The sequence below is a fragment of the Equus przewalskii genome, chromosome 20 (assembly GCF_037783145.1).
Source record: "Equus przewalskii isolate Varuska chromosome 20, EquPr2, whole genome shotgun sequence".
NCBI classification, from domain to species: domain Eukaryota; kingdom Metazoa; phylum Chordata; class Mammalia; order Perissodactyla; family Equidae; genus Equus; species Equus przewalskii.
The window spans coordinates 10,790,553-10,811,750 of record NC_091850.1 but is presented as its reverse complement, the minus strand read 5'-3'; the positions used below and the strand labels follow the sequence as shown (position 1 = coordinate 10,811,750).

Genomic DNA, 21,198 nt, shown 5'->3' with positions numbered 1-21,198 from the left:
ACTGCTCTGACAGCTGTCAGTGGCGTGTGAGTGGGAGATGTTATATCCCTGCCTGTGGCAGCAACTCCTTAGGTAGTCATCCCATTGAGTTCACCCTATTGAAAGCACTTTTAGTGTATGATCCTTTTCTCCCCATTCCCCCCCCCCCCATAAGAAAATATCCTGGGGGACGAAACCCATGAGGAAATGAAGGTAAGATTTGACCCTTCTTATGGAGACTGTACCGTAGGCCTCTTCTCCCCCTCTCCCCATAGTACTATAAATACCTTCTGAGAAAAAAGTGAGGAATAACTCAGTCTCCTGTTGACCTGTATTCCTTCTGTGATGTTGAAGAAATCTTTATTTATCTGTGAACAAATATTAACATACCTCAGCTCTAGGCCATTCAAGCACCTGGGGGAAGGGCTCAAAAATATGAGAACACTTTATTTTATAATTTCAGAAAAGGATGTACATTCATTAAAACTGTTAAAATTTTAGTCAAACCCTTATGAGAATCTCTTTAGAGGCCTAGATGTTTAGATTAAATAAAGGAAGGATACTTGTAATTTAAGAAAATTACTGTCTGCCCTTTTCGAACAAGGTGTCATACAAGGGCCATCATTTCCCACTCTGCCATTTTATGAAGTCTAAAGGTTCTTTATTTGTTTATTGGCAGAACTAGGTGTCTGACTTTCAGTCCAGTGTTCTTTTTACAATTCCATTTATAATTCCATTATATAATTCCTCCATACTGTGATCTGCCATCTCTCAAAATAGGGTTTTGTTTTTAACAATTAAGTGTATAGCTGAAGGAAAAGAAAAAATACTGGTGTGTGGATTTTAATCAATACAAATATAGTTTTCTAATAAATTCCTATACCTAAGTTAACCAATTCTGTCTCGTGATACATAGTTTATTACTAGCCATTAAATTGCATTGCTGTTTGGCAAACTGAAATTGTATGTACCCTAAAAAGCTAGAAAGTGCCCATTTTTCTGTCCAAAAACTCTAAGTCAGAATGATCTGACCTTATTAATAAATCATGATTCATGACATTGCTAGAAAATGAAACATAAGTTCTGCCTATCTAAAATCAGTTAAGAATGGCTTCCTTGAAGTATAGTAAGTAGCTACTATTTAGTGGTTCATTTGTTCTAAAATTGGCTATCCACTAGGCCGCTTATGGTCACAATTTTGAAATCACAATAATTTTGAAGAGCTAGTGTTTAAAATTTAGGGTTACCCCCTGGCCCAACCACTGTGAAGCCCCAAATGAATGTGTTAATCCCATCTGATTTGCAAGTTCTAAGTTACTCTAGACTTCAGCAGATTGCTCAGTAGTTTTATTACACCCATTCTCCCTGTTTTAGGGATAGTTTTTTGAGACTTACTCTGGTCATTGATATTTATGTGTTTGATTCATTCCTTCCCCCAAACCTCCACCAAAAGTAGAATCAAAGTAGAAAATTGAAGTCATCTTGCTTGGCTTGTCATACTTGTGTTTGAATTTAAGGAAATATTTCTTAATTTTGCTCTGTAAATAAAGATGTTTTATGTTTATTAATATCTTAGAGAATACCATCTTGAGTGTGTTTGATTATATTTAACATACATAAAATTTGTAAATTGGTTTCTTTCTTCTTACAAAAAGGCTTATTGGATTATTGAATTTTTGTCCTTTTAGGAATCTATTCGATGGTTAGAAGATGAAAAGGCTCTTCTAGAAATGACTGAAGAAGTAGACTATGATGTAGATTCATACGCTACACAACTTGAAGCTATTCTTGAGCAAAAAATAGACATTTTAACTGAACTGCGGGGTAATTCTTTTTTCATTTTAATGGTGTCTGAAATCTGCTTAATATTTATTACATGTAATTAGTGGGAGGATTTCATATTGCAAGAGGACATCTGAAATGAAGAGTATGGGCACCATTTAACATCTTTCTAGAGGCCTATAGACAAACCAACCTTTCTTTTTTTTCTTAAAAAAAAAATGGAGTATCATTTCAAGTGCTGTCTAGTCATCTTTTTTCTTTTAGTCTTTTGAGAAAATAAAGACATCTTATGATTAAAGAGGGAAAATGTATTCTGACAAATTTGTAAATTTTATATACCCATCCATATTTTTAGTTTAGTAGGCCGATGCTTTTCAGAATTAATTTTCCTTGGATTAGATCTGTTCGGGGTCATCTGTAGCGTCCTGTCTTCATCTTTTTTCTGTGCATCTTGTGTCGTTTTTCCTTTGAACACTTGCTTTAAAAAATCAAGGGGGAGATTTCAAGACAACTACCCTTTTCCTTTGTTTATGAAGGGAAGCATGTGGCTCACCCACATGCCCTGTCATCTTGGCTTTTTAAGTAGCGTATCTGTGCAGCTTCAGATATACATTTATTGTTTGCACTAATTTCTTAGGCATTGGCAAACTAGCTGTCTCCATTTATATGCAAGTGGGCATCTGTATGTGTGTGTGTACATGGCAATGCAACATGAAATCAGATTGAAATTGCTAGTTTTTAGCACCAAACAAGCTGCTTAATTTTTAAAACTAGGTCCTTTGTGAAGTTGGTTGAAATCATTTCCTATAGTCAGCAGTCACCATTTTCCCAATTCTGAATTTTTTGTGCAGATGTAGGGTTTCTAAAATTTACTTTTGTTTTTCATGTTCTTCATATTCAAGCCTTGATTTAAAGTGTTTTGATCATTTTTCTAATCTGCCATAACTCACAAGCAGCTTTTCTGTATGCATTTTATTCAGAAGACAGCTCGTAGTGCATTCTAATTTTTTTCTCTGTAGTATGTTACATTCAACTTAGATGACTTCGTTTCTTTAATTTTCTCAGGATTCATGTTTATCAAGCATATCCATAACTTTGAGAAAATTGCTATCTAGATATTGTGTTATTCAGTCCTTTCTTAGAAAAAAATTTTTTTACCATCCAGAGATAATTTTGGTAATAAGTTTGAAAGCTTTTATCTTAGAATATATTAACAGGCACCAGATCCAGAAGTCCTTGAACTCCTTTCTAAATTTCAGAAAAGTCAGCTTTTTTAACATCATTGTACTTCTGAAGAGCAGAAAGAAATTGAAATTCCAACTTTATATCTTTTCTTCTGAAGGCCATAACTTTTGCAGTATTAACACATTTTAAGTTGAGTAATTCTTTCATGAGGGGTGCTGTCCTGTGCATTGTATAATGCTTACCAGAATCCTGGGTCTCTGTTGACTAAATGACAGTAGCACCACCCCAGTTGTGACAATCAAAAATGTCTGTGGACATGGGCCAGCCCAGGCACAGTGGTTAAATGTTTGCACACTCCGCTTCAGTGGCCCAGGGTTCCCCGGTTCCGATCCCAGGTGCGGACCCAAGCACTGCTTGTCAAGCCATGCTGTGGCAGGCGTCCCACATATAAAGTATAGGAAGATGGACAGGGATGTTAGTTCAGGGCCAATCTTGCTCAGCGAAAAAAAGAGGAGGATTGCCAGCAGATGTTAGCTCAGGGCTAATCTTCCTCAAAAAAAAAATTAATTCATTTAAAAAATGTCTATAGACATTACCAAGAGTCTCCTGTGGGGGCAAAAATCACCCCTGGTTGAGAACCAGTGTTATAGAAAGATTTGTCGTCTTCACAGCTGACGGTTACTTGTCTCTGCCAGTTTACTTACCTCTTTCTTATTTTTATGTGACTCTGAATCAGTATATGACAGCTGGTAACACAGAATCGTAAGATCAAGAAATGTATTATCCTGTAATCCCCTTTCCCCATCCCCTTTTACAACCCCTGATAAGCAAAAAATGACGTCTGTTTTTAAAATTCAAATATCTTAAAATTTCATAGCTTAAAAAGGTAAAATAGGAATTAGGAGTAGAAATTTCCTAATGATGAGAGAAAAAATTTCTATTTTACAGTTTAATAGGATTCACAGTGTTCCTTTTGGACATGACTGTACATATTTTACACATGTACACAGCCTGTCTACACTCCAAAAGGAATTCAAATAAATTTAAAATTAAACACTGTTAAATGTGCCAAACAGAACTGAAACCTATTGAAGATATAGGGAAAAAAACGTACTTCCAGGTATCTATGAAACTGTTGCTGTAGTTGAGCATTGTATTTAGTTGAGTTTCTGGACCACAAAGAAGAAAAGGAAAAATTCTGAGTTAATGTTAAGTGACTTGATAGGACCCGCAAAGTTGTATACTGTAATGCATGTAATGCAATACTTACTCCCTTGTTCTTTTCTTTTTCCAAGATAAAGTGAAATCTTTTCGTGCAGCTCTGCAAGAAGAAGAACAGGCCAGCAAGCAAATCAACCCGAAGAGACCCCGAGCCCTTTAAATTGGTATTTGCTGCTAAAGGATCCCCAGAACCCTCGCTACTGTAACATACAACGATTCAGTTGTAAGGGCCATTTGAAAGTTTGAAATTTTAAGTGTCTGTGGAAAATGTCTTGTCCCTTCACCTGAATGACATTTCAATTTGTGAAGCACTCCTTTGTCTACAAAATGCTTCTAGTCCAGGAGGCACAACCAACATTTGGGAATAGTGAAGCATTTTGTTTCATTCACCCAAATGGTGATTTACTTTTGGAGATCCTTGCCAATTTTATTTTCCATATGATGAAGTAAGATTGTGGACTTGATCCAGAGGCGAATAGTAGGAGGATGCCACAGCATTTCCTTTTAACTCGGTTCGATTTTTGTAGCAAGACTGAGCAGTTTTAAATCCTTTGCGTGCATGCATACCTCATCTGTGATTGTACATACCTTGACCACTCCTAGAGACAGCTGTGCTCACCTCTTCCTGCTTTGTGCCTTGATTAAGGCTATTGACCCTAAATTTCTGAAGCACAGCCAAGATAAATTACATTCCGTATTTGTCATTGTAAATTACCTTTCTTGTGTGTACATTTTTACTGTATTTGAGACATTTTTTGTGTGTGACTAGTTAATTTTGCAGGATGTGCCATATCATTGAATGGAACTAAAGTCTGTGACAGTGGACATAGCTGCTGGACCATTCCATCTTATATGTAAAGAAATCTGGAATTATGATTTTAAAACCATATATGTGGTTATAATTTTCTTAGCATTTCTTTGTAAAGAACTAAAATATAAACTAGTTGGTGTATAATAAAAAGTAATGAAATTCTGAGAAGAGTTTTATCTTAGGATAATACATATATATGCAGTGTGTGTTCCAGTGTGGTATTAACAAGACTAATAGTGCAATTTGATCCTTACCAATACCATTACTTAAGCTGAAGTGTCCATTAGCACCCTAAAATGTACGTTTTAAATGTACTGTTAAAGGAAATTGGCTTCTGATGCATGAACATTTACATGTACATCGAAAGTAGTCCGTAATAGAACTGTTAGTGTAAGCCAAGTGTAGACAGTACATAACTCCCTTGAAAAAGAATTAAGCTAAAAAAAGAGCTGACTTTGCCTTAAAAGGCAGATCTAACCCAGGCTTCCTCCATTACCTAATGTGTGATGTTTCACCATTACTTCGTGAGAATATCCAAATTCTCACCAATAAATTGGTCTAGGGTATGCTACTTTTTAAGTGGTGGCACTTATTTTTACAGATTGCTACTCCAAGGAAGAAAACTGGCCTCTTTTCATGTAAATATTTTGTTAAAAGATTTCTATCGCTCTCTAGGAGTTTTCCCTCAGTTCCCAGGGTAGAGCCCAGGAGTAGATCAACAACAGAACGTCTCCCAAGGATATCTTGTTTTGACTGACTCCAGGGAACTACTAGCTCATTCATACGGGCCAAAGGGAAGCTATGAATAGAGAGTCACGTGAGCCAGACTCCTACTTCACTGTCGATAGAAGTCAGAGGGTCGTGCTGGGCATCCTAACACCATGGTGAAACGCTCCTCTGTAAACTTGAAATCTAGAACAAAGGTAGATTTTCACAGTGTGCTTATTAATAAGTGAAATCTATGGAATGAGTTTTAGAGATAATTTACTTCAATACAATCTCCTTTGTTTTGGAAGGGACTCAGGTTTTCTTGCAGCTGTAAGATATATTCTATTTGTGTTTACTTCAAAAAGAAGAGGGGGAATGGAGAACCATTACTGTTGACCTTGCAGAGGCTATTTAAAAAGTAATTTTTGAGGCTAAGCAACCTTCAAAGGGCAATCAAGAGTTGTGAACTTGCTCATTTTAAAGCACAACAGATTAGTCTGAACTTATTATTTAAATTAGATGGATACTATCTCTGGAAGGTCTCCTTATATCCACATATGCTGCTTTATACTGTAATGGCTTCATTCTGATCAGTAACTAAGGTATATAAAGAATTGGTACCAGAAAAGATCTCGGTAGTATAATCCAGTCCTTCAGTTTTACAGATAGGGAAAACCGATGGCCAGAAAGGGGACTACACCTCAGCAGTTCATAGCAGGAAAGGAACTAGAGGGAATGCTAAATTAAGTCTTACAGTGTTGCTATAAGGAGAGAGATGGGACACGTGAACTTTGCAAAGTAGTTCTGTGATACTGGAAAACTCTACTCTGAAGTATATTTAATATTTATGTAACAAAAGTGGCTTGATGCAGCTGTTATTTAAAGAATAATTTCTTGGATCTGGATTAAATATTCTTTACTGTCTCAGACTTGAAAGCTGATAGCCCTATTAATAAGTAACTAAGAATATACATTATTTTAATTCTGTAGGAATGTTTTACTCTATCATCGTGGAACCAGATTTCAAAAAAGTCTGTTTAGGCAAACAATTTATCTTCCCTTCCAAATTTACTCAGTGTACCTCTGTTAAAATAATTTGGAAACACTCCTTCTATTAGGTATAAAGAAAGCAAAATATCAGTGAAGATTTTTTTTATTAATTTCCTTATATAAATAAAATAATCAGCTACTATAATGCTTTATTAAAAGACATTAACATTTAGTATCCTATTGATAATGATTTAAACCTGGTAGCTGATTAAGACTTTTTTATGACATCTATTGAAATTTTCAACCTGCTGTTTTAAAAAATATTCTAAAACTAAGCATCAGGTATATGAAAAGGTACTGGAAATTTTAATTATCCTGATGTCAGATGAATACTGGAAGCCTGTAGTTGTAGGAAAATGACTGGTTGGCTTTTTTGTTTGTTGTGAAATTGAAGGGCAGAGATTTTAACTTTAAGTCAGTTCTGATTTACAAAACTCTTTGAAATTTTGTGAAACCTATGACTATCTCCTGAAGAAAAAATAATCTTATAGTTCATTTCATTCCAGTCAAGCATCCTCACTGCACAGGTTAGGAATCGCACCCGGAGGTGATATGCCTGCTCCACATGGTGGCAGGAGCAGACTCAGGCTTACTCAGAACCCCGACGTAGCCTATGATGCGACAGGGTAGCTAACGGGGGAAGCAATGATAGAAGCTGTGAGGGGCAAACAGAAAGAATGAGAGAAGCAAAATAAAAACATTTTGAGAAACAGTTGTTTTACTGTACACATGAATAACAAGAAATGGTATAGGGAATATGTGACTAAGTTAAGCATATTTTAGCTTTTTCACCACTTGAGGGACAAAGGCCTAAAGAGCTGAAGGCCTAAAGAAGCTCACAGTAATATATAATAGAAAATGGAAGAGTAACATCTTTATACAATAAACTGTTAGAAATGATAAGTTTAAGTGTAAAGTTGTGCGTGTCTGCGGCTCTTGAAGATTATCAGGTATAGATTGGACCCTGCCGTATATTTGATATTAAAAACAAACCAAAACCAAAAAAAAACGCTGGGTACTTAGAACTGACTGACTTACTACCCTGAAAATTTAGAGTAATAAATGGTGACAGCAGTAGTATAAGTCAAAAATAGTCGAGCACATAGTGTCCTAGTAGACACAAAAGCACAGTTCATCTTCTCAAATTATTAAAAATATACAATTCCAGTTTCTTGACTTGAGTTTGAAACATTCTGTTTTCCAGATACCTAAGAAAAATGGATACCTTCTGCATTGAATCCATGTAGCAATCTGAAAAAAGAAACCAAAATGAGATAGTATTGAAAAGCTAATTTGTAGGACATAACAGTGCACAGTTCCTATTAGCATGAATTCTAAAACATGAACATATCAGACCTATGAAGCCCACCCCCTCCTAACACTAGTCATTCAAGTTTATTCTTCCACTAAATTTATGTAAGATATATATTAGTTAAAACCACATCATTTTGGTGCCTCTTGTCTATATGTCTTAAGTTATGATGAATTTGACTAAAAATATCTTAGACCTCCACTATCCCAGTCCTAAGAGCTCACAGGCACTTGTTCCATTTCAACATGGTACGTGAACAAGACGGAAGAGGGATGAATGGTTCATCTTACACGTCCATTCTTCCTCGGAGCTCACTGTAACTGAGATTCACATTAATGCACATGGCTTTTTCTCTGGACACCCATGTACTTACGAGATCCTAGTTAGCAAAGTGCATACGCTAAATAACCTTGAAGAAATTTGTTGAGAATGAAGGAAATAAGATGAAATGTTTCTGTTTAGACCTGAGATTATTTTCAGGATGGCCCATAGAAACAGATGAGTTAAAGATGGGTTAAAATGTCTGAAAAAGGAAGATTGGTACTTAGGAACAATGTTCAACTCCTAGGATTAATATCTAATAAAGACTCTAGTACTGCTAGCCGCCAATATAAAATATTAACCCCATCTGTCTTAGTTATACAGAACGGTGTTTCCAGCTTAGAAAAGTCAAACCGATGACTTTTGTAACAATCTACCCTCATTTTTAATTCAGCTCCTAGAACATGGAAGCTTTAAAAATGAATTGGCTAAATAGGCAAAAACTTCTGTGTGGTAAGTGATGGTTTATTAGTTAGGAAATCAAAGTGTTAGTGATTAAAAGCAGTGAGTACAGGTTAATAATTACCTGGGTAATTGAAGCCTTACTCTGCTTTCATAAGACTGACTTGCTTAATTCAAGGGAAACAAATTTTGGTCTACATTGCCCAAATAATGATGACACCTTTCTTTTACTTTAGGTGTGCAGAACTTGCCTCGGCCTATAAAACAAGTAACTGTATTCCTAGACCAGTTAGAAATGATAACCAGGTATGATTTAACTGGCATGATTTCATGCTTAGGATCTGTTTGACAACAGCTATTCCCAACAAAATAAGAGTTAGGTCCAACTACATGTATTAGGATTCTTCTACCTTACAGGCTACGGTGAGGAGACAAACTATGAAGACTGACTGTGAATGGGACTATGAATGGGGGAGGGGGCTGGACGGGAGGAGCGCAGGCCACACTGACAGCGAGGCTTTCTCCAGGCTCGAACTGTTCTTAAAGGAAAGGTTCACTCTGCTGCAGCTAACTAGCCTCCATCTTTTACACCAAATACTATTCCATGCCATGGAAGTGCTATGCAATAACTCCCAGGTAGCACCTTATACCGCTCAAAAGCCTTTAACCTAATCTGAAGGTGTCACAGGAAAGAAATGTAAACACTCAGAAAAAGAAAAATGTAATTACCTGATGAAGTCATCTATGTCCATGGAACGGGCCCGCTTGTCACTAAAACCTGTGCTGGTTAGGATTTGCTGTATTTTATCTGCTATGCTGAAATCTTCTGGTATTATCTATCAATATAAGATTCAGAATAAATGAACAACGTATCTTTAATGAAGTCACCTTGACTCTTTTTTTTTTAGTTCAGTAAGTCATAAAATAGTCACTTTTATCTGTTCATGAGTTTCTAAAGCCTACTTGTGCAGATAAGACTTGAGAATATTAACTATTTCATACTTCACATCTTTAATCCAAAGATTTTTCTTAATCCAGTTGAATATTTTCCTACTTAAGCAGATTTCTAATGACTTTGTCCATAAAAGAGAAAATGGAGGTAGCACTGTGGTATATTAAACCATAGATCTGAGTCAAAAAATACAAAGGGAATTTATTTTTATGTCTGCTGTTTAATAATTTGATGACTAGTAAGTTATCAAACATCACATAGTCATTATATATGAATATGTGTATGTGTGCTCATACACACTCAAAGTGCTGCACAGATAATAACAATAAGAAGCATGAGGCTCACAACCAAAAGTTTGCTCTGCAGTCTACACTTTATTCTAATTATTTCAATTTATGTGTATTAAAAAAAGTTACTGAGTAAATAGTAATGTTAAATTTGTAATTGCTACATGAGCAAGAAACAAGAAGGGATGGTCACAATTCAGAGGATGGCAAATGGTATACAAGTTAAGCTGAGCAAGCTACACATGCCTAGTTTGAGAAAATGATGACTCAGCTGAATCCCTGAGTCTTTGTTTTATAGCCAAAAACCAGTGTCAGGAGTTAGAGAGGATCGAGTGGAGTAATCAGCGTTGCTCAGATCTGTTCCACAAACTACAGCAGCACTGCCCTGTCAGACTTCAAGATCAAGTTACGCTAGTTACCTATTACATACTGGCATTTAAGGATCCTATGGAATGTACAAAATCAAGAATATTGTAATGATAGATGAAAAAGAGTAACAAGCAGAGGGACATTTTAAAACACAACAAATCACTGAAGCCACAGAAACATTTTCTGCTTACAATATTATGGACTGAACAGTGGATTCTGTAATTTTTCTCCAATAGCCGTTGCACTGCACTTGACCTAGAGCAAAAAGAAGTGATGTCCACTATTATCCCAAAACCAGAGATTATAAATAATTTCCTTCCAGTTTACTGTAAGATTAAGTCAGTGTTCCATATGGTGAAATTAAGGAGCTAAAAAAGGTGCTGAATATTTAAACTTAGGAAACAATCACGAACTAGTTACATTTAAAAAGTAAAGTCCTAAGACACATCTCTTACGTTCCTAAAGATGTTTTAGACTCCACAAAACATCACCTTAAAAAAAAGCTAAAATTATGGCTTTCACCTCTCTTTTGCCCTGGGGCCCCAAATTGCTGTTACATTTTTCCAAGTTAATAAAATGGCACAAATCTTTCACAAGTGTGGAAGGAATCTATCACCACCCCATTTTTCCAAGGAAAACTAAGCAGATGTCCGGTCAGTTGTTGGTTTTTTCCCTGTTTTGCAAAAAAGCCTGATCTAATTCCCAACTCCAGGAACTATCTTCATTAAATTCCCCTGCCTCCCAAAGTATAAAGTTAGTCAAAAAGGTAAAGTGTGTCTGGACACGGATAATCTTTATGCTTTAGGATGTCTGTTCGGGAAAGGACCAAATTCCAGCACTTAGCACAGCACACGGAGCATGGGGCCTCCTCCGTTAGAAGTTAGGGAAAGACTCACTTAAACGCAGCAGACAGCGTCTTGTTTTTCCTAACGAAGGTGATCCTTACTAGGCCATCCCATTCCTGAAACAGAAAATGGGTATTGTCTTACAAAATATCGAACCTTGCCTATGCTTGCTAGGTATTCTTTTAATACATAAAACTGAAAAGAACCTTCTGGAGTGATAAAAATGTTCTATTATCTTGATCTGGCTGACACACATGCAAAAGTAAGGTGTATACTTGATTTTTGCACACCTCACTGAATATTTTATCCTCAATTTTAAAAATCAGAAAAAATAGATCATTGTTCTATTTTTAGAACATCATCTGAACAAAGAGATCATCTTTGATAAATAGATCATCTGAACAAAGAACATGGCATTTATTTAAATCTAAGTACCATTTTCCAATGATTTAGAATACAGGCTGTGCAACTCACCTGAACCCCCGGAAGGAGTAACTGACAAACCCCTCCATTTACCACCGCTTCCTGACTACGCAAGCAATCATGTTTTTATCCAAAGCGATTGCAGCGAGGTTTTACATCAAGTGATCTGGCTTTCGTCACTTTTTAAATTACTAAAACAAGAATTTTGATTAAAAAGTTATACCCATAATATTATTCTAACAACTATTTTCATTTTATCTTGTTTTCCAAGTCTTATTCAAATAGGTACATGTTTTCCACAGCTATAATCTTCAGCAAAATGCAATGACATGTAATCTTTTCCCCTTTTGCAAACATTTTCCATGCTCTCTCGTGGTCTTCACAACTATCTTGTGTCAAATTATTCCATCTACTCCATCACAGGGATGTATCGTAATTAACATTTTTCGGTTTGTGCATTTAGGTTGACTGTAGACACACATCTTCCAGCTTGGGCTTTTTTTCCCCTTTAGTGAATGACGTAGTATTTTAACCTCACCTGAAAATTGATAGGTGGTGGCGGATTCTTAGGTTCTATCCTTACAACACTGGATTCCACCTTGGGTGGTGGCCTGAAGTTATTCTTTCCAACCTGTTAATCAGAAAATGTTTAAGTAGTTCTCTCAAAAACTTTAAATTAGTAATCAAGTAGGCTCTGCTCACAGAAGGCACTGCTAGATGCTCAAGGATGAATTAAGCCACGTTATTTCAGTAACAGTCACTTACTTTCATTAGATGGTCCACACGTGCTAACAGCTGGGTATTAATTGAGAGTCTGCAGTATAACTTATCTCCAGGTTTTGCAACCAGTCGGAGCGCAAATTCTCTTTGAAACATAAGTACAGCACATCTGAAAAGGCAACAGAAAGGATAGGAAAATGGTCACTTGCTACTGTAAATGTTTTTTCACTGTAATGAATTTTCTTGGGAGGGAAATAGAGCAAAGCAATATCTGTGGTTCATAATTAGTCCAGCTGGTTGGAAGGGAGGAGAACACTTTCAGCCACAAAATGATCCAGTTGGCTTTGTTTTTCATTTTATAATGGCTGCATTGCTAACCTCTTGCACCTGTAAGCCCTCGATGATCAGATGAGGAAGTATTTCAGATTGCCACTAGCCCATCACCCCTGCCAGGAAAACAAAACCCAAACAAACAAAACTGGCTTAGCAGCCGAACTGTATTCAGGGGCAGCGAACACCCTCAAGGAAGAGCCGAGGCAGGAGAGGCGGGCTGTGAGATCAGTGTCTTCCTGATTTCACAGGTTAAGGACACGGACTTCTTATTCAGCAAGCAATGTGGAAGCCTCTGGGAGGCTCTTGACCAGGAGAAGAGCACCTTCAAAGCTGGGCTTCAACGACTTTCAAACTTTTTGACAATAAGTCACACTAAGAAATACACTTGACATTGCAACCCAGGCTGCAAATCTCTCTATGTCTATGTGTTTATGTAACTCAAACAAGTTTCATGACACTGTAATCATCTGGACCACATGCAATGAATGCCCTCTGATATATTCTAAGCCATGTCATTAATAAAAAGGACAGTCATGACTCACTAAACTTATTTTATAAACACTAAGGGGTTTTTGACTTGCAGTTTGAAAACCACTAGTATGACTGTACTAGAAACTAGTTAGGTGGCCACTGCAATTGTCTAGATACAAGGTAATAAAAGTCTGACCTGGGCTAATGCAGGAGGATTAGAAAATAGGGAAAGGCCGTCTTGGTCTCAGAAGCAGGACTGACCCCACACCTCCCCCAATAACTCTGTCAACTGAAAAGAGAAAGAGAGAGAACGACCTCCACATAAATCGATATTTTCTACAAAACAAATTCTCTAGTAGTTTTTCAATGGAATTAACTTTCATCTTTGGCTGGCTGGCTGTGTTCACGGCCTAAACCATCAATCTTTCTAAGATTTGGCAGCAACTTTGGCTTTTGTCACAAACCTGAAAAAAGGTCGGTGTAGCAACAGCTTGAAGACAAAAGGAGAAGAGATCTGCAAGAGAATTAACTAGTTATTTCTGGGAAAGAGACCAGAGAAACATTTAGTAAAATGTTCCCGACAATTTGAAAACATACCTGATAAGGCAAATTTGCCACACAAGCATCAAAAAATGGCAAGTCTGTTTTCAACACATCACCCACCATTACTTGAAGTTTGCCGGCCAGAGGCCTGAAAATAAGAAAAAAAGCGATTAAAAATGAATACTGTTCATGAGATTGAAATGCACTTTAATTCTATTATGTATACTCACGTGCCCTGAACTCTTTTGTGAAGTTCAGCTACTAGCCTTGGGTCAAGTTCACAGGCAATTACCTAAAGTTTGGGGGGGTAGGGGGGAGAGTTTTTCAGGTTAATTATGGATTCTAAATTTTATTATCTCAATAATAACTCTTACATGATTTATATGAATTAAACTTCTTTTCCCAATTCTATCATCAATATTCCTTCAATTGTACTCTACCATTTCAAACAACAAAAAGCACCACCCAGAAAAGTAGACAACCAGACAATGTCAGAGTTCTACCCAAATAATTGACAATCGTGCTCATCTGGCTCCATGCTTTGTAACTGAACAGCAGATGAAAAAACACATAAAATGTCTGTGCAGTGAATGTTCTTAGAAGCATACAAAGCAACTGCTCCCAGCATGAGTATGTCACTTGTCTCGTCTACTAAGGTCCAGAGTATGCAGCATAGATAACTTCACAAGGAAATGAAAAGGGACAGCAGAAAAGGCTGAAATTGTCATCTTAATTCAATATCAGCTGAGGTTTTACTGACTTCCAGGAAGACCATGTCTGCAGAATAGATACATGTGCTGCTTAGCGTGTCTGGCTCCCAGATCCATTCTCCAGCTTCCTCTATGCCCTGTAGCGTGATACAGTCCAGCTCCCTTGCCCTTTGACTTCCAGTTGGGATTGGCCAATGAAAGGTACCGGCATCACAGGGTGCAAGGGGAGAGGCGGAATATTTCCTAATGCCTGCCCCATGCCTTGCAGGAGTTCTGGTCGTGGCTGTGTTCCATCAGGAGTGGCCCCTGCTCCATGGCTCCCACGCTTACTGGGCTCCTGCACACAGTTCCCTCCTCTTGCCCCTTGAGCCCTTTGGATGGTAACTGTTTCCTACTTTTGCTAGTTCCTGGGCATTTCACTAATGCTTACTGGTTCCCTTAACCCCATTCCCACATTTTGTAAAGAGTCTCTTCATTAAACTCTTTTCAGATAAGGTCTTTAAAATGTGCTCCCTACTTTCACCAGAGTACACCACAGTGGTTCCATTTAATTAGAAACTGGGTTAGCCAAGAGCCAAAGTACCAGCAGTGGCCAGGTGGCACAATCTCAGAGGCCCGTGGCTCCAGCTCTTTAGATCTCCTCCTCCAAGGCTCTAGGTTCCAGTAACTCCACCCTCCTCGCTTTGTTCCCCCAAGCCTAGAGGTGGTAGCTGCTCTTTGCAATTATTATTTTTGGGTTACCTCAGTGTTCCCATTTTATTCTTTGAGTCCTCTAACAACCACATAACCAATTCCCTATATTAAATTCCCTGTATTGAAATATTTAATGTAGCTTCCGTTTCCCTGACTGACATAACCCCTATTTTCTTTTATCTATTGTTTTAAACTGAGACATAATTGACATATGACATTATATTAGTTTCAGGTGCACAACATAATGATTCAATACATGTATATAGTGCAAGGTAAGTCTAGTTAACATCCATCACCTCACATAGTTACAAATGTTTTTTTCTTGTGATGAGAACTTTGAAGATCTACTCTCTTAGCAACTTTCAAATATACAGCACTGTGAACTGTAGTCACCATGCTGCACATTACAGCCCCATGAATTATTTCTTTTATAACAGGAAGTTTGTATCTTTTGACCACCTTCACCCGTTTTGCCCATATTTTCTAAGATAAAGTTTCTAGCAAAGGAGCAAGAGGAGTTGTTAAAATAATAGCAATTAATTAAAATAGATTTATATTTGTAAACCAGCTGAGTTTGCTCACATAGCCATTTCTGATACCAAAACACTAAATGCCCTTTTTACCTTTTTTGCCTTTTCTAGCAACTTTACAGTCATATTGCCAGTTCCAGGTCCAACTTCCAGCACCACATCAGTTGGCCTTAAGGCAGCCTACAAGCAAGCACAACCACTTTAGCTTTACTGGCACACCCGAACACATCATTTCATTTACACCTGAATATCTTCCCTCAAAAGCACTTGGCTAAGAGATCTTATTCTGACTCCATTTTTAGGAGATTCCTTCATGATCCATGTATTTAACAAAATTACCTCATTAACATTAGGTGCAAGTGGATATGTAACACGCCTCCTAAGTTGGGTCAATAGTCCGGAGTCAGAAAACTAGGAGTTAGAAAAGTAGGAAGAGCACTTCTTTCTGAGATGGGCATTCCGCTTTCTACCTTGGAAATGCTTCCAACAGCATCTTGTTACCAACTCTGTTATCAACAAGTTCAAACCGGAAAGGACTGTACATGATGAACGTGCCTCAGAATCATAGCGTGTTGTACTGGAAATTCTCAATTCTCATCCCATGTATGGTCTCAGGGACACAGGAGTACCCAGAAACTATACACAAAACTGGGTGTTTGTGTGCACACAGCTGCAGTATTCTGGATCCACAGCTTTCATCAGATGCTCAAAGGAATCCAAGAGCCAAAAAGGTTAGAAGGCTAGGCCCTCATTTTGCAAATGACACTAAGTCAAGATGAGATCCTTTAAGGATCTAATGCTCTTTCTACAGCTCCAGGATGCTTCCTTTGTAACCATGAAAGTAATCTACACCACCTGTATTTCATGTCCTAACACCCAATCACCCATAACGAGAGAACATCAATAACCCATACAGCAGGAAAATTGGAAAGAATTTATATGGGCACTGGATCGTACCGTGTAAGTTTCTCTGGGGAACAAACGTCCTAAGGCGGTGTTTAGACACATTTTTAGGCTCCGGAGTAAATAAAAACTAACGGTGTTAGATGGTGCCTGGAAAATGTGTTTAGGAATAGAACAGTAATAATCTGCTATTGAACAAGTACAAACGTCCAGGTATGACGTAAATAATCTATAGAAAGACAGAATTTGGAGCCAGGAGAAACCCAGACCCACAGAATGAAGGAAATCATGCCGAAGACAGCGTACGAATCTTGCCAATTGTTCAATTCATTCAACAAGACTATCTGTTTTGTGTCAGACATCCTCTCTGCGCTTAAGTATTCCTAAGAATAAAATCAATAACCTACCAACTCTCTCCCTTTCCTCTTCCACACCCACCTTATCGATAATGCTGTTAACAATGAGAGGATTTTTCAAAATGTGCTGCCCAATGCCCGTGTTGAACATGAGTCCTAGAAGAAAACATGAAACAGCCTTAATTTCCCAACTAAGATTAGATATTAGATCGTCGCAAAGATGAAAGTAGGAGGCCTGGGGGAAGATTTCTGAGCCAACGAGACCCACCCAACGTCACGCTGGGCGCCCGGCTGGCGCTGTGGACGTCCAAGCCTCCGCCCTGGGAGGAAGCCAGAGGCGGCGCGCCGGGCCCGAAGCCGGCCAGCCGGGAGCCCGGGACTTGCGCGCTCGGGGAGCGCGGGCCCCGACCGGCCTCCCAGGCCCGGCCCAGGTCTCGGTCGGCGGCCCTCGCCTGGGTCCCGCCGGAGGACCCGACCCGACCCACCCCCTCCCAGCTGTCCCCACCTCCGGCGCTCTTCAGCTCCCGGCGCTGTTCTTGCCGCTCGCGATGGCGGCCGCTCGCCCCAGACTTGATCTTCGGCATCTTCGCAGGCAGCGGGCCCTCAGGTCCGGGAAATCAACGAGTACCAACACCGAAACACCCCACACGTGTGGCTCCCTACGCCGCACCACCCACACCACTCCCGGCCACGTGGGGGAGGGGCGAGGACCCCGCCCCCTGTTCGCTCTGGGTTCCGCCCCTAGAAAGAGGGCCGAACTTAGAGCCAAGTGGCCGCCGGGAATTGTAGTCATGAGCGGGAGGAAAGCGTCACCTCGGGAGCCTACAGATCCCAGAAGGCACCGCGCTACTGATTCTGGCAATTTGGATTGGCTAGTTTGGAATTGGGGGCGGGGCCTGTTGCCCCTTTCTGCGCGAGCTGTTAAACTAGGTTTGAGTGTGGTATCCTGGAGGTTTAAGTTGTCAAATGCGAGGGGAGCCGTGGATGCCTTATGAAGTCACGTTCTGGGATCGCTGAAATCCAAAGGTTTCTTTTTGTCACGTGGCTCTCTCATCTTTCCCAGCAGGTTCTGGGGTGGGAGACCCCGGGTGTGGGGATGAGGAGCTCGCTTCTTTGGGGAAGTGAGTTCTCCGCTGCTTGCGTCGAAGGAACCTCGAGAATGTAGTAAGTAGTTCCTTCGCTTCCTTCTGTGCCACGTCATTCATTTATTGAGCTCCAGCTGTGTGTTAAACACTGCTGGGTGCTGGAGATCCAAAGTTAAATAGGAAACTGCTCTCCTCAAAGTTTTTGCGATTGAGAGAGACAAAAAGTCTGGAACTCTGTAGATGTGGTCATTGGTATGCATTGGGTATTGTGATAGGATGAGGTATCCGCCTGTTAACTCCACGAGCACAAGCTCTGTGTCTGTTTTGCCTGCCAATATAATGGCTTTCAGTTTTTAATGTTTCTGTGTGTACCCTCTTTCCTTGAAGAAGCAGTTTTCTCTGTCATTACCAAAGCTGACTCTTCCCTGTGCAACTAATCGTGTGCATGCCCAAGTCATGGTCTGTCTTTGCTGTAATTCTAACTGAGGGAAAAAGTCATATGCCCTAGTAGCATCCTCAACCACCTCTTTCACTCCATTAATCATTAATTTATTCCACAATTCTGGAGAATCTACAGTGTGCCAGGCACTGTGTCAAATGTTAGGAATAAAAAGATGAGCATGAAATGATCCCTGCTTTTAAAGAACTTTCTGTCAGGAGAGGGAGTCATGCAAATAATTACTATAGTAGCACCATTTGCTGATCAGTTATGTGCCCTGTACTTTAGGTACATTATCTCATTTAACCCTTTCAAACAGTTCTCTGAAACAGGTCTGATCATTATATCCATTTTACAGATGAGGAAACTGAAGGACAAAAATGTTTACTATCTTGCTCAAGATCACACAGTGAAAATGACAGGCTTGTCTTAAACCTAGGTCTATGTTCCAAAGACTGTGCACATTAAAAGAGGTGTGATTATAGCAGTGTGGCTAATATTTGAGGGAACTATGGAATATTTTCAAAATATAATATTTGAGTAGAGTCTTCAAAGGACAAACAAAAATTAGCCAGGGGAAGGTTGAGAATTCAAAAGGAACAGCACTCACAAAGCCAAGGTACAAAGATGTTTAAGGAAGAAAAACTTGGTATAGCTGAGGAGTAAATAGGGACTTACTGTGAAGGGCCTAAAATGTTGTGCTAAGGAGAAATGGTGGTCATTGAGAATCAGAATAACCGTTTTGCCCTCTCTGCTCCTCTCCCGGCTGTGATAACTGCTGGACATCACACAGCAGTGCAGGTAGGACTCATAGGCTCACAGTTGGCTGGGCTCTGAACCCTGCCCAGCCAGCTCTTCCTGAATTCCCTCTAATCTTCCTCTCCCATTCTCCATAAAGGCTCTTCAAACCTTCTTAATTCTTCTCAGTTCTCCTGCCGTACGACCTCCCTAGCTCCTTCTCAGCAGAAGACCTTGCCTTCGCGGAAGGAATGCAACATCACATCAAGGACACTCGTCTCCAGGGTCACTGTTCTACCCAATGGGCGTACAGCAGAAGGCAAAACAACAGTGGAGCTTACATTCTAGCGAGGAAAAACAGACATTATGTCAGGTGGTGATCAGTGTGAAGAAAAAAGTAAAGCAGAGGAGAAAGAGATCAACAGGTGAGTGGGAGAGGCTATTTTATGTAGCATGGTAGACAATAAGGATGGGAACCAAATTATTTTGTTTAGCAGTAAAATAGCAAGACCCTCCTGGAAGAGGTCATGTGTTTTAAGCTACATAAAACTAAATGACTGAAGTGAGTGTGCACATTTAGCTTACCTAGAGACTCATTTGGTGTTTGTCTAGGTGTGAACGTTGAGCCACCTGCATCAGAAACTCTAGGGCAAATGTTACGGGTTGCACTGTGTCCCCCTCAAATTCTTGGGTTGAAGCCTAACCTCTAGTACCTCAGAATGTGGCTGTATTTGGAGACAAGGCTTTTAAAGAAGTGGCCAAGTTAAAATGAGGCCTTCAGCATGTGACCCAATCCAATCTGGCTGGTGTCCTTATGAAAGGAGGAAATTTAGACACAGAAAGAGAAACCAGGGATGTGTGTACAAGAGGAAAGACCATGTGAGGGCACAGGGAGCAGGGGACCGTCTACAAGCTGAGAAGAGAGGCCTCAGGAGAAACCGACCCTGCTGACATGTTGATCTTGGACTTCTAGCCTCCAGAACTGTGGGAAAATAAACTTCTGTGGTTTAAGCCACCCAGTCTGGGGTACTTTGTTAGGGCAGCCCTAACAAACTAATATAGCACATAATGGAACTTCACACTCTTGAGCCCCAGCCTAAACATTCTGAATTAGAATAAGATTGGCCCCTGGAACATGTGTTTTTAAGAGACCCTCTAGGAGGTTATGATGCACACTGAAGGTGGGGATTCACTACTTTCTTCACCAAAATAACGTAGTTGGTTGAGGAATTCCTACAGATATGAAAAAATGTGGGGGGGGGCTGGCCCCGTGGCCGAGTGGTTAAGTTCGCGCGCTCCGCTGCAGGCGGCCCAGTGTTTCATTGGTTCGAATCCTGGGCGCGGACATGGCACTGCTCATCAGACCACGCTGAGGCAGCGTCCCACATGCCACAACTAGAAGGACCCACAACGAAGAATATACAACTACGTACCGGGGGCTTTGGGGAGAAAAAGGAGAAAATAAAATCTTTAAAAAAAAAAAAAGAAATTGTTCTTATATTTGGGATCATTTATTCTTCTGGCCAAATTTTATCCATTTTTTTCTGTTAGTACCAAGGCAGCATTCAGATATGAGACAACATTGGGTGCACCATGGATCCATGAGTCCTAAGGAATTGTGTGATGCTGGGAAATGGGCTGCATTAAGGAAATGAGCATTGGAAATTTATGCTGGAATGTTTTTGAGTTATCTCTGCACGTATGAATGGCTTTGTGATTATAAAAAACAATTTTATGTGTCTCGGTTTCATGTTTATATCTTTTGTTAATTAAAAATAATTATTTCTTGATTTGGTTGTGCATAATTGATTCATTGTCATTTTTATTAATAAAACATATCATGACTTAAAAAAGTATAATAGTATTTGGTAGAAGAAGAGGCTTATTTAAATTCACAGCATGCTTGAAATAACATTTTAAATGTGCCAGCAAATATAATAAAGAATAAAAATAAAATGATTTAAGCATTTTCTTGTATAAAATAGAGTTCTTCGCTGACTTTTAATGTATTTAAAAGTCATGAAAACATT

The 21,198-nt window shown here is 39.2% G+C and overlaps 2 protein-coding genes and 1 long non-coding RNA gene across 12 annotated transcripts in view; 2 read left to right on the top strand and 1 right to left on the bottom strand.

Annotated features, from left to right (window-relative positions):
• Positions 1-9,650, top strand: part of KIF2A (kinesin family member 2A) — a 67,675-nt gene extending 58,025 nt beyond the window's left edge. For all 7 annotated transcript variants that reach the window (XM_070587500.1, XM_070587504.1, XM_070587505.1 and 4 more), the window contains 2 exons: positions 1,668-1,803; positions 4,242-9,650. In XM_070587500.1, the coding sequence (XP_070443601.1) occupies positions 1,668-1,803; positions 4,242-4,327 (222 nt within the window). In that variant the 3' untranslated portion in view covers positions 4,328-9,650. The remainder of the gene's footprint in view (positions 1-1,667; positions 1,804-4,241) is intronic.
• On the bottom strand, positions 7,437-18,004 carry DIMT1 (DIM1 rRNA methyltransferase and ribosome maturation factor). 3 transcript variants are annotated; one of them, XM_008540608.2, is made up of 12 exons: positions 17,412-18,004; positions 16,989-17,062; positions 15,741-15,827; positions 13,945-14,006; positions 13,769-13,862; positions 13,636-13,685; positions 12,413-12,536; positions 12,186-12,278; positions 11,276-11,340; positions 10,571-10,634; positions 9,501-9,607; positions 7,437-7,987 (listed from the first exon to the last, which is right to left on the bottom strand). In XM_008540608.2, the coding sequence occupies exons 1-12, from the start codon at positions 17,488-17,490 to the stop codon at positions 7,945-7,947; spliced, it is 942 nt and encodes a 313-aa protein (XP_008538830.1). In that variant the 5' UTR covers positions 17,491-18,004; the 3' UTR covers positions 7,437-7,944. The 3 variants fall into 3 exon arrangements, with proteins under 3 accessions (XP_008538830.1, XP_070443609.1, XP_070443608.1); XM_070587508.1 differs by having other exon boundaries at positions 12,413-12,543; positions 13,642-13,685; positions 17,412-17,649; XM_070587507.1 differs by lacking the exons at positions 16,989-17,062; positions 17,412-18,004 and having other exon boundaries at positions 13,945-14,008; positions 15,742-15,805.
• Positions 17,931-20,958, top strand: LOC103564710 (uncharacterized). Of its 2 annotated transcripts, none has more exons than XR_548145.2 (3): positions 17,931-18,070; positions 19,329-19,593; positions 20,720-20,958. It is a non-coding gene; the product is annotated as an uncharacterized lncRNA (long non-coding RNA). The 2 variants fall into 2 exon arrangements; XR_011530558.1 differs by having other exon boundaries at positions 20,475-20,958.
• Positions 20,959-21,198: the final 240 nt, after the last annotated feature.

Excerpts from the sequence above, each read along its gene's own strand:
- DIMT1 (XM_008540608.2), bottom strand. The coding sequence starts at position 17,490 with ATGCCGAAGATCAAGTCTGGGGCGAGCGGCCGCCATCGCGAGCGGCAA. Across the intron at positions 15,828-16,988 it reads TTAACAGCATTATCGATAAG|GCTGCCTTAAGGCCAACTGA; the intron begins GTGGGTGTGGAA and ends GCTTGCTTGTAG. Across the intron at positions 12,279-12,412 it reads GTGTGGACCATCTAATGAAA|GTTGGAAAGAATAACTTCAG; the intron begins GTAAGTGACTGT and ends TCTGATTAACAG.